Source organism: Alosa sapidissima, chromosome 13 (genome assembly GCF_018492685.1).
Source record: "Alosa sapidissima isolate fAloSap1 chromosome 13, fAloSap1.pri, whole genome shotgun sequence".
Lineage (NCBI taxonomy): Eukaryota > Metazoa > Chordata > Actinopteri > Clupeiformes > Clupeidae > Alosa > Alosa sapidissima.
The window spans coordinates 10,841,135-10,854,210 of NC_055969.1; the positions used below are offsets into that span (position 1 = coordinate 10,841,135).

At 43.1% G+C, this 13,076-nt stretch overlaps 1 protein-coding gene across 2 annotated transcripts in view; it reads left to right on the forward strand.

The window, feature by feature from the left end:
* Nucleotides 1-12,757, forward strand: part of xrcc4 (X-ray repair complementing defective repair in Chinese hamster cells 4) — a 31,120-nt gene extending 18,363 nt beyond the window's left edge. For both annotated transcript variants that reach the window (XM_042059801.1, XM_042059802.1), the window contains exons 5-8: nucleotides 115-267; nucleotides 827-981; nucleotides 3,733-3,877; nucleotides 12,422-12,757. In XM_042059801.1, the coding sequence (XP_041915735.1) occupies nucleotides 115-267; nucleotides 827-981; nucleotides 3,733-3,877; nucleotides 12,422-12,527 (559 nt within the window). In that variant the 3' untranslated portion in view covers nucleotides 12,528-12,757. The remainder of the gene's footprint in view (nucleotides 1-114; nucleotides 268-826; nucleotides 982-3,732; nucleotides 3,878-12,421) is intronic.
* Nucleotides 12,758-13,076: the final 319 nt, after the last annotated feature.

Below are 13,076 nucleotides of genomic sequence, written 5' to 3' on the forward strand. Positions count from 1 at the left end.
GAGATTAGACGCGGGATATGGGAATAGCTCTGTTGCTGTATGGACACGGCTGCATCCTGATCACCCACCCCCCCCCCCCCATCCTCCTCTTCCCCCCCCTCCACCCCTCTGCAGTATGGAGCGCTATGTCACTGGGAAGGAGACCCTGGAGCAGGAGCTCTACAGCCGCTTCGTCCTGGTCCTCAACGAGAAGAAGGCCAAGATCCGAGCGCTGCAGGCTAGGGTGAAGCAGCTGGAGGAGTCCCTGGAGGAAGAGCGCGAGCAGAGGTAAGCGCCACGCCTGACCTCCAGTGACCTCTCACAACTCATCATGACTCACTCCCTATAATGCAAGATCAGCACTTTTGTAAGCGATTTGTGTCATTCACATAATGCAATATGGGTTTTTGGCAATCGTGTGGAAATCTGGCTTCGTGACTTATATCAGTCACAGAATCACTTCTCACTTTCTTGTTATTGAGAAATGGATGATGTGATTCTGCGTTGTTAAGGAATTAACTCTTGGATACCATCCCCGATTCACCTCATTCAGATCTTTTCCAAGTCAACAATGACTGGATACAACGCAAGCAAAAGAGCGCTATCTATCTAGCCAGGTTGAAGTCCCTGATGAGAATACACAAGCTGTGTCAGTGTTCATGCTTCATTAGTCCCCAAACATTACCAACCAATTTGCTGCCCAAGATGGAGGACCAGTCAACTTGATCCACCGTCATGGCCCTTAAACTTAGTGCTTAGTGTTTTTGAGGGTGTATTTTTAGCCTACGTGTGCATTGGTTCTCCAGAATGCACCGATAATCAAGTGCTTCTCACATGCCTACCACAGGAAAGCGGCCAAGGCAGAGTGCAGCAAGGCAGCGGAGAGCACGGGCCTTGGGCCGAGTCCAGCGAGGGAAGAGAGCGACTATGGAGCCAGCACTGAGGAGGAAGAGGAAAAGGAGGAGCGGCCATCAACCTCTGGCATCAGAACCTCTGCCAAAGGTAAGAGACTAAACCACACTCCTCATTGGAAATGATGGGACGAGTATCCAGTTGCTCACCGGTGCTAGACTCTTCCAGCGACCTGTCTGTATCCATGCCTAGACCTAACTGAGCTCCTCAGGTTGCCTTCGGAACGTTTTACCTACCTAAATGAAACGTCCCCTACCTAAATGAAATGAGTGACACCTTTTGAACATCCAAATTCTAAATTTAGATGCAGACGAGAAGGAATTTGGCTCGCACTCTTTCCCCTCAATCACACACATATTATACAAGCATGTACATTTTGTAAAACGCATTTTCAATTCAGTATCCACCTTTTCTTAAATCAATGCGCTATGCAAATACCGGTAATATGTTGTGCTCCATCACCAGTTTGGGTTGATCCCATACAAAGTGCTTTTCAAATAAACACTGTGGAACATCTCAGTTTCTCTCATTCCTAGTCCATCTTGGGCATTATACTTTAATGGATGAGTGGAACCAAGTCCTCTGTAACAGCTGCAGTTCTGATGAAGGCCTAACTCACTAAAATCATTCAAGACGCTCCCCTGCGTTAGTCCGAGCCTCAGCGCGGGCCTCGAGTCTGAGTGTGTTGGAGATGAGCAAAGGGGGAAGCCGGCCCCGATCTGAAGAAGCCGCATCCTGAGCTCGTTAAGGTCTTGAGCTCCTCATTACCATTAGCAGAGCCAGGCCCAGCCCGAGGCCCCACTCACACTGACGCAAACACCGGGAAAGGCCCCACGACTCACCAGCAGGTAGTCCTTCTTGGCCTAGAGATGCTTGAGTCTCTACTCCCTCATTCACTTACTCACTCTCACACACACACACACACACATACACACACACACACACACACACACACACACACACACAGATACAGACACGTTCGTCATCAAGTCTGTGTGTGTGCGTAGTTAGTCCACAGTGACGACACAAGCCATAAGATTATTTGTTTCCTGGACACCTCATCTGTATTTAGCCGATTTCGACATCGTCTTACTTTAGGACTATATTTGGGGGGGTGGGGCGTTACTATGTCTGCTGTCCATGTTGAGTCATCCTCAACTCCCCTCAGATGGACCACTTGGGTGGAGCGGGTGGAAGAGATTCTTTATGTGTTGCTCAACCTCTCCCCCCAACATAAAAACTTTTGGAGTAACAGTCTTTCTTGGAAAGCTACACTGAAGCTAGTAAAAAACGAAAGTTAGCTTTCCCCTACTCTCTGTCAGGTTTGTCAGTAAACAAAGTGAATGTGATAGCTGTGATGGGTGGTTGCTAGGTGCTTAACACTTTTGTTTAACTTAAGACTGAGCTTGTAGGGTGAGCACTGAGACATATATGGCTTTTTAAAGGCTTTCTGGGCAACTCTCTGAGCACTGCCTGTGCCATCCTTGAAACGTGGACTTTTCCTTTTATGTTGTCATAACCATGTGGTGTGTCTTGTTACTCCACACGCTGAACGCACGCCAGGGGGGAAGGTAGCATTTCACCCCGTGAGCCAGAGCAGAGACGTGTAGACATTTCCACATAACGTTACGGCACAAGTGACCATGCTCGATGCTCACCCGCGGCTGCTATGGAAACAGCGGCCCGCCGTCTGACCGAAAGCAGTCGGGGGATTCCGTTTTTTTTATTTTTCTTCCTTTCCCTTTTTTTTTTTTGCCTTCACAAAGAGTCAGAAATGACCTAAGGCTGGTATTGCGTAACACAAGCGGACAAAATCACCTATAGCACAAGAGCATAACTTCAAAGAGGAGGATGAAGGACCTCAGCATAGTGCACATAGTGCTCTGGGTAAAATCACCAGGGTTAACTGTGGAGGCGAGTGAAAAGAAAAAACAAAACATCCCCTCTAGCTCATGGTGCCTCCATGTGATTGATAGCCAGTTGGGAGGAGAGAGGAGAGAGGCACCCAGGTTCTCATGTTGTTTTCCGTAACCACGACAATGAGTCAGATGTTTTGGTGTGTGGCCAGTGAGAACGAAGGGATGATGCAGAACACACAGACGTACGATTCCAGAATAAATCAGCCTTTATTCCTTGCACTGCAACACTGCCGGACAGACTTTGCACCCATCAAGATGCACTCGTCCACTGCGGGACACACAAATAAAGATCTGTATGTCTCTGTGCATGAAAAATAAGTGGGGAGGCTGAATGTGTCTCTTGTGATTTTATGAGGTAAATGCCAGTTAAGTTGTGCAGGCAGGAAGCCCACAAGGCCAGCTGTGCTCTGTGAGCATTAACATTACCCCTGCACTCTCTTTCTCCCTGCCTCTCACTCACACAGACACTCACTCACACAGACACACACACACACACACACACACACACACACACACAGAGTCAATCAATCACATACACACTCACACACGGTCACTGACATACACACTCACACACACTCTTCTCTTATTCTCTCTCTCTCTCTCTCTCTCTCTCTCTCTCTCTTTCTGTCTCTCTCTTTCCAGCCCTTAAAGCTTTAGAGTTTGATGTCTTCGGTCAGAGGCTTTACAAGCCATTACCAATACAAATCATACAATCTAGCCATGGCCTTTATGTTTCCTTTATTATTGTGATTATTATTCAACTGCTGTTTTCATGAATGAAGCCTTTCAGGGGGATCCTGCAAACAGATGTTGCTGCAGAGTTTAAGCAAACAGCAGACGTCTACGGTGATTATTTGGCCAGTTCCACATTTTCACGCTGTGATTCAGTGGACTGTGTCCGTGTGTTCTCTTGTCCCCTCAGACGCGTTCCGCTGCAGCCCCATAATGGAAGATGGCTCCAGCGACATCACGGACGTGGCGCCCAACCGCAAGCGCCGCCACCGCCACCTTCAGCAGTTGGAGGCCCAGGCCAAGAGGCAGGCTCTGGAAGATTCGCACAGGTCCAGGTACGCCAGAAACCATTGGCCTTTAAAGTGTTCAGCCTTTCAGGTGCCATCAACCGAAGTATGTAAAATCAATCCTTGCATTTCAAATGTTCTCGTTGTCAGTCCAGAACTTCACCCTCCGCCTCATTTCTGGTACGCATTTGCAAAAAAAAAAAAAACCTTTCACCCCCCCCCCCCCCCTCCTTATCCTTGTAAATCTGTTAAACTGTGACTTAGAGTCATTTCTTAGAGTCGCTCAATTTTTCCAACTGTCTTGGTCTCTGGCGTTTGTTTTCGCAATTTTGGACAGAGTCTACCTTCTCCCTCGAATCGCAATTTTGGACAGAGTCTACCTTCTCCCTCCAACAGTCCAACAGTAGTGATGCGGATAGGGTGTCTGTTTCTCTGAATCAAACTCCCCGCAGGGGGTTATTGCTGCTCTCTCTGCCAGCACCTCTGCTGCTGTTCGAAAACTAAATATAATAGCTCTGTAATCGAGCGTTCCCTCTCATTTCTGAGCAAGAAATTGGAAATTAGTCATCAGACTATATTATTCTTCTCTGAAGACTCCCTGGGCTACGATAGTGCGCTGTAAAAACAGCCCTTGATGGGGGATTAACTTTCTGTTGAGTAACACCGACAGACCCTTACTCTGAATCCTGTTTTAGTATTAGGCCCTTACTATGTTCCTAAGGGGAAAAAAAGAACAAAATCAAATCTCCCTGCCAGCTACCCAGAAATAAAACCGCTCTTCACACCAGTTGTGTTGTAAACCAGATCTGGTTTTCGCCTTAGTGATAAACACCTTATTAAATCACATGGCGAAGTGTCCACATTCACAGTCATTTGGTTGTTAGGCCAATAATCTGTGGGCATGGGAGTGATGGTTCGAGTTCTACCCCTGACTCAAAACACCAATTTTTTGTGTGTTAAACAATGGAGTATTGTATTTTGTCATATTATGGCATTATCATTTGATGAACTCTCGTAGTCATGCCCAATATGGCTCATGGCAGAAGAGACAGTACAGTTCTATGATGTTCCTTCAAGTATATCTTAACTCCTATTCTAATTTCTGTTGCAGGAAAAACTAATTCTTACTACAGAAACAAGCACAGAAGTAGGGTGTTTATTATGCTCTGAATGCAGCAGTTCTTGAAATCCTCACTTTCAGACGACAGCTCTACCCCTTTTCATTGCATCATTAACATGGTGAAGAGCCATTAAACAAGCTTACACCATGTCACTTAACGGACATGGAGCCTATGTCATCCATTCTGGCTGTGGGACTTTGTGTAACACAGAGTAAACCGTTTCTGTCGAGGGGTCATGCCTGACAGAAACAGAAAACATTTCATCAGGCTAACAGTAACTGCTAACCACCATTCCAAAGCCATTAAATTGAATTGAGTCACGCACTGACTTAAACATGGCATTGAGTTATTGGGCATTATATATTACACCTTACACACACTCCTTAAAACTCAGGCACAACCCTTGATCGTAATAGTGAACCATTTCATTAGATTCTATGAAGGGATTTGTTTCAAGTCCATAACTTCAGCTAGCACTGGATATTAGCGTACTCAAAGACCTAGCAACAGCAGTCAATGTCGCTCTGTTTCGCTTGTCAGCACACACTTGGCTGAATGACGTCCACCTATCCCCCTGCTGCGTGCCTGCCGGCCTGCCTGCCCGCCTAAAGGCTCGCTCCCTGGCCGCACCACGGGCATTAGTGAGCCTGGACGTGGAGCCAGGTTGGGAGTGTGCATCAGGTTGATGCAGGCGATGGAGAGTTTGTCTTGGACAGCGTCTCTCTCTATCCGAGGGGTCTGCACACACACCCACACACACACACACACGCTCGCGCGCCACTGGCCCAGCCTCAGTACCAGAGTAAGACTTTCCACTCCTTAATGGTCCAGCAGGACATCTAATGGAATAAATAGTGGCTGTTGTTCTGCATCAGGAGAAATGGTTTTAATCAGGCCCACAAATTGAAGTTCTTGGGACCATCATATGCAGCTTTGAACATGTATAGCCTGGAGATAATGTTTACATTCCTTAAGATCTCAGCATGCTGTTGTTCTGAAAGGCAGCTTTTTACTCCTTGCTGTAAACAGGTTTGATTTATTGCCAAAGCATGACCAAATCTTTTTTCTCACTCCCTTTATGACTTTGTTTTATTGTGAGCCTTCACATAGATAAATAAGAGATTAAAAAAAAATACATCCCTTAAATCAGTGTTGTTCATTGTTCAGTGTCTCCCTCTGCCCAGCTTCTCCAGCACACTGGATATTGCGAGTGATTCCAGCTACCCACTAAATTCTGTAACTAATGAGTCATTTAGAGGCTGTTTAATGGTCAATTTACAAGCAATGGGCACAGTTTGAGGAGCTTCAAATACTATGACAGAGCAGCCACTGTTGGTCGTCTGGGAAGTGGCCAGTCTCTGACTTGTTTAAGTCAGGTGAGGTTACATCTCCCACAGGCTCAGCTATGATTTTTCCACCACAACACAACTCTTTCTCCATCTGCCAAGAGATCTGAGAATTGGCCAGTCACTAAAGGCAAGTCGCCTTTCTGTGTACATCTGCTCCTACAAAGCCCATTTTATTATGATTAAAAAAAAAAAGATAAGCAAGCAGCTGCAGTGACTCAGCTCGCTGGGTGAACCTTCATCACCTGATTGGAGTGTGCCTGCTCTGGATCACTGTGGTCTTTTCTGCAGACCCTTTCTAGTTCTCCTTCAAATGTCTATGCCACCATTTCATTTGGTTGTCTTTCCAAGCAGGTCGCCTCCACAGAGAAGGGAAGGAAAAGATGGGAGTAGATCCAGAGAGAGAGAGAGAGAGGGTCCAGAGAATCTGAGAGAGAAGAAGAGAGGCGAAATGGAGAGAGAGACAGAAAGCAAGAGAGACAGAATGAGTGAGAGAGAGAGATGGAGAGAGTAGAGAGAGAGAGAGAGAGAGAGAACACGAGAGAGAGACAGACAGAGTGAGTGAGTGAGTGAGTGAGGACCAAGGAAGATGGATGGCCATTGAACTGAGGTTTTCTGTCGTCCTTCCACAGCTGACTGATTGTGGAGTTGGCGAAGTGTGGTCACAGACAACAGAAGATCCCTGTCAGATGGCATGACATCAATGTCTTCACTGTTTGCTTTAGTATCACTTCAGAATGGCTGCCATGTTCTAGGCCAGTAATTAAGGATTTATTACTATTTAATTGGCTCTCTATTCACCATTGAGTTAGTGAAGAGGGTGTCGCTTCATTGACAACTGAATATTTGTTTATTTCCTTTGGTGAATGGTTAGTACAATGTATTTGTGACAACAGTGCTTGTTCTGACAGAGAAGTTTATGTAGCAAATGTCAAATACACTGTTTCGGCATTAAACTTTTCCCTTTGGAAAGTCATCGTCTTGCTCATACAAGGGTTCTGGTCTCCATTCAAAGTCAGACTACTTGTACTCATTTAAATTGCACCAGTAGAGTATTTTAGCTGCTGTATGCAGTGGCCTAGTTTCCTATGCATTCCCTGGTTCCCATGAAACATTTTGGCACAGGCGGGTTTTGATTCTTAAGCCGGCTCATAGTTCAGTGATATGACTGGCGGGGAAACTTATAAGCCACCTGTGGCCCAGGTCAATGCTTTTGTCAGTGGAAACTGACTGGCAAAAAACTCTGCCCTTAATAAAGAGATTTGAGTTGAATCCAGACACAGATTGCTCCCAAACTAATGATGAGCCGAAGACTTTGGCTCACTTTATTATGTTGTGGATTCGGAACACTACAACCTGATCCGAGGGGGGAAATGTTTGCCCTCAAATAATGGGAATGCCATACTTTTAAGGTCAATGTCAGAGGCTGTGAGTGTTTTTTCTGGATGGTGTATCCATCACATCAAAGACAAGATGGCATCAGACATGACAGCGTGTACAGTGTTTCTCTTTAGTGTCTTGAGTGTGTCAGTGTTCTTCCCCTGGCCTGGACTGGATGGTATATCCCCTGGAGAGCTATAAAGTTCTAACTGCTTACTGCTCTTCCTCCAGCTTGACTCCTGTTTCATCCTGTAACTGCTTCCAGAGGGTTGTGTCATACACTTGGTAATGATTTAAAGAAAAATGAAAGTAAGTGTGCGTCCCTCTTTCTTTAAAAAAAAAACAGTGACAATTCCCACCCTTTCCCCTCAGCTTGATGAAGTTACAAAAGCCAGTGAATGGAGTCATGGAAACAGGCAGAGCACAGTTCAAAAGACACACTGAGTGATAGACTGAACACACTGATGATGCTCTGTGTCCAGTGTTTCTTTTGTTCTAGGGGCTTTCCCAAAGTGATCTCTTTTATATTGAATGGGTACTGATGTTGAATGCAGCTGACTAATGAATGTGGGTGCCCTAGATGTCCGCTTCTCAGCTGTATTGACAGGAATGGCTTCCAGATGTTCCCAGAACAGGAAAGCAGTTGATGAGCAGACTGGTATTTACTAGCCTGTCTCAGAGGGCCCTTTTCTGCAGGGTTTTTGCTGAGTAACCATACAATATGGGCTATGGTGTATATTACGGGAAAGTCGTAGCCTAGGTAGATTTGACTATTGGTGAGATGTGATTTGAGTAAGGCTGTATGTGGTCTGCTGTGTTGGTCAGCTTCTTAGGATATTCAAAATATTAAGTTTGGGAAAGAAAACCATGTTGATTTAACATTGATAAACAATTGTAGAGTTTAAAAGGGATTTGTTTACTATGATGGATATCTGGAGGATATGAACTATTCAAGTCAAGACATTACTATGCAGAGACGTTCAACTGTTTTGTGTTCACAATCACCAGGACATGATGCTTCATGGACACAGCCGAGTGTTTTTTTCCACAGCAGTAAACAGAATGTTGGATGTGTGTGTGTGTGTGTGTGTGTGTGTGTGTGTGTGTGTGTGTGTGTGTGTGTGTGTGTGTCACCTGTTTTGGAAGGCCTGAGTTTTATAGGACTTCCTTTTAAAGTATATGAGCCCCACTTTGTCCTAGATACAACATGTCTCCTATTGCAGCAATCAACACCATCAACAACTACTATTTAGGCCAAGTCTTAGCCTACATCCAAACAGTAGTTCTTCAACTCGCATTTTAATTGCAGGACTTAAAGGTATGTGTGTCAAAATTAACTCCTTAAGAGAATGACTTAGAATTGTTTTTGTTTTGTTTTTTTGTTTTCAAAGTTTCTTACAAACCTTTTAAAATGGTCACCAAATATGACAGCCAAGTGGAACAATACAGCTCAATACAATACAATGCAAATTGTAGTTGTGTTTACAGTCAGTAATAGCCTACAGCATTACAATAGCAATAATGGAATTTTTTTTTATAAATTGTTAAAAACAATATGTATGATAGTAAAGTATGCACAATTACTGTGTGGGTGTGCAGATATGTGAGACATTTAAGTTAAACAAAAAGTCATGCTTTCTCAAAAACAACAACAAAACAAGAAAAGAATGGTTTACCATGTTGTGATCTATAATGCCAAAAACAGTGGCCTCCTTCAGAAGAAGCAGATGTATATTTTGTCAGCTATTCCCTGTAGTCCATGTAAACATGGTGTGTGATTTGTGGAAAATAATGCATTATATGTCAAATATTCTAGATGTTATAAACTTGAAAGCAGTGGACATGCTGGCAAAGGAGAGCATAGTTACTTACAATAATTACTTACAAGAAATACATAAAATAAAAATGTGATTCCAAATAATGTTTACTTTCCCAGAGTAGCATTGGCATTGGTTGCAGTCCACTTAAGCATACAATGGTAAGGAATGCATTCATTTGAGGAAATCATTTTCCTGAAGATTTTGTCTGGAGATTTTTGAACGGACTACAACTCATATTACCATTATTGTTAGACGACAATTTGATAAGTTACATAGGACAAATTATGTTTATTTGTGTTGTTACCATGATGCATTAATAACTTTTACTTCTAGCAACATTTGAATAAAATTAATGGTTGGCTGAATTTAGCACAAGTAGCATAGGTCCTTAAAATGCTTTCAAGAATTTTGATCTTTTTATCTTAGAGACACCATGCTACAGTGTTTCTTAATTCTCGGCTGAGTCCAAAGCCTTTCCTACCACACAATAATCATGACTTGACAGCGATATTTATATTTCCTTTTGACCATGGGGTGTCCACTCAAGATATGTAGACTAGCGCCAGCTCTATTTAGGCTTCTCCCGATAATGAAAATTATGGCAATATTTTATGGAGAAACTTCATGAAATGGTCATTGTATTTAAAAAGTTAAAGGCTATTGGAGCTTACTCAATTTTATGAGTAATCAGTCTGTAAACCCCTTAGCTGAACTTATTTACTCATTACAGTATTCATTTACTGTAATATATGACAGCCAAATGAATGCACTGAGAACAAACCTGGTTCTAATAAGGGAGACCTTGGTTTCCAGTGGCGAGCTCTTTTAAGAGTGTGTGAATGGGTTACGTGTGTTCCGCTAACTTGTTAATGAACTCCATCTCTCCCATGGTTTGTGAGCCTCTGAATTATTTGCCACTACCATGGTGCAGATTATCTAAGCACTGTTCACAAACTTATAGTGTTTAATTCAGATGTGATGGATTTGGTAATGAGGCTGCAAAAAGCATATTATGTAAATCATTGAACAGCATTGAACTTGCCAGCTGCTGACAACAAAAACGTGTGAAGTTCTCTAAGTGAACACGCCAACATGACCAGGCACCTCCAATGTTGGTGCTTGACAGGGGACTAGTTTGCCATCATAAAAGACTTCCTGTTCTCTCTCAGGTTCATACATGCAAATCACAGTGGTCACCACGTGCCAGTCATGTCTCCTCTGTGGTTTCAGTCCCTTGTCCTCAGTGGACACCTGGTCTTCAGATCCTCAGTGTTTTGCACCCTTCTCTATTAGCAGACATCCACCTTACCCGTTCCCCTTTTAATTATTTGGTGGCTGTTTGAAAAAGTTGGTTGTCGAAAATGAAGGACTTTGCTCGAGCAGCTGCCAATTGCTTGTGTCCCTGGCATTATCCAAACTTTCCCATATACGCTGCATACCTGTACGCCATCATCTGTCAGCAGTTTCAACCACAGACCTTTACTTTCAGACTAGGGATTGCATAATTCCTCAGGGGTTTACATTTTCACAAGGCATAAAGGATCACCAGTGAACCATAGGTAAACTGAAATTTGAATTTCTATGGACTGTATCTTCAGGACCCAGCACTGAACAGTAACCATTAGGCCTACCCCTGGTCCTTGTTGAGTGTGAGGGTTTTGCATTGAAGGGCAGTGGAGTAATCAGCTGACATATGTTTTGTTGCATGGCACCAGTTGAGACAGAGCTTTAGAGGTTACATGATACTCATACATCCTGAAGTTCACTGGGACGAGGAGCAGTAAATCGCTGTAATTGCCCTGATGGCCTGCGTTCCTGTTGGGGTTTCAAAGGCCTCTCTCTCTCTCTCTCTCTCTCTCTCTCTCTCTCTCTCTCTCTGTGGACTGAGCTGTGTGTGAATCATTGAAACTTTTTTAGTTAAATTTGTGTACCATTATGATTTTTCTTGGCTCCCGAGAAAGGGGTGGTCCAATCACATATAAAGTTTTTTATATTCTTAAAATATCTTAAATGTCTTATAGTAAATCTATGACATTTTTGTGATAAAAATAGATGTTTGTATTTAGGGTAAAACACACCTAGATCAATGAGAATGTTCTGCAGGGGATGCTTGGGGACATTGTGCGTAAATGGTCACTATCAGTTCTTCTCAAAGGAGCTATCTGTTAGAACATCACATTCTTTACACTGTAGCATCTGATGCCCTTGGGCCTTTTCACAGATGATTGGCCAAAGTTTTGCTTTATCCTCTTACTGATTGGTCCATCAGATAGAGTTTCATGTAATGGCTTTGTTTCTTCATCTGCCAACTCTAGATGGCTACTTCACATCAAAAATCCTCTTTTTTGCCAGCATCTTATTTTTAAAATGGATTGTGTGTTGAAGCTCTTTAATGTTGTTTTATTGGTGTTGTTTAGAGGGAGCTTAGTCTGTTGGGGGCATCTTGATCTCATATCATGCTCTGCCACACTTCTCCTGTTCTCCTCTAAACATCGCCCTTTCATTTCTCTTTTCTTTTGAATCCCCTGCAGCCCTGTGCTTGGACACGTCGGTTAGAGATGACCATGCGTGACGTGCGCCTTAACTGATGATCACAATGAGGTTCAATTACAGTGGAGAAAGCCAGAGGAACGGGCTGACCTGTTCAGTACCTTGACAGCCTTCGTGTTTAAGCACCATGCTATTACGGCCCAGAGCCTGTGGCAGTTTCCCATTAGCATTTCTCCTCCCGCTGATCACAGAGAGCCCAGCGTCTATTATTACCATTATACCGCATTACCTGTCACAGTCAATCCTATGGGTTTCATTTACTGACGAACTACACACATTTAGGTGGTGGTGGGACTGTGCTTACATGAACATGTGTATAATTTTTGTGTTAGCCCTGTTAGTTATATCTGTCTGAATCATTTTTTTTTTTGTTAGAAATGAGCAGACACATGCCAAGGCAGAGGCCAAAGAGACCGCCCAACGTCCAGCAGAAGTCCCTAAAGCGAATCCGGAGCCAGAGGACCTGTTCGACGACTTCTGACCTCTTCTGTGTCCATTTTTCCGCATATCAGTGGGAAGGATGCTGTTTTTAACCATTCTTTTTTTAAAACTATGAAGAAATCTGCTGACAATAGATGAAACAATTTCCATCATTAATTTAAGCACTTATATAATTCTGTGAATAGGCAGAACATTTGCAGTTTTATAAGTCAGGGTTGTAAACACTGTTTTTTTAAGCTGTATAAATGTCAATAAAATATTTTCTTGTTACATTCATTTGTTTTTTTTATTCTTTGCATCCTTTATGTATTTTTTTCTCAGATTAATTCATACATTTTCAAATAATAATAAATAACATATCTTGGGGTTATTTTGCATCATTTAAGCCTTTTGCATTAGCTAAGATGTAATGTAATGTAATGAAACTGGTCTGCAGATGAGAGTGGTCTCCATTTCAAGAATAAACATATTTCCCTAAGATGATTGTTAAACCATTATCTGAACTTTTAACTGCACAATCTTCTGCACAAGTTAATACTTTTAAGACACTAAGCATGTTGTTGGGTATCTATCCTCATTTATTTGCTTT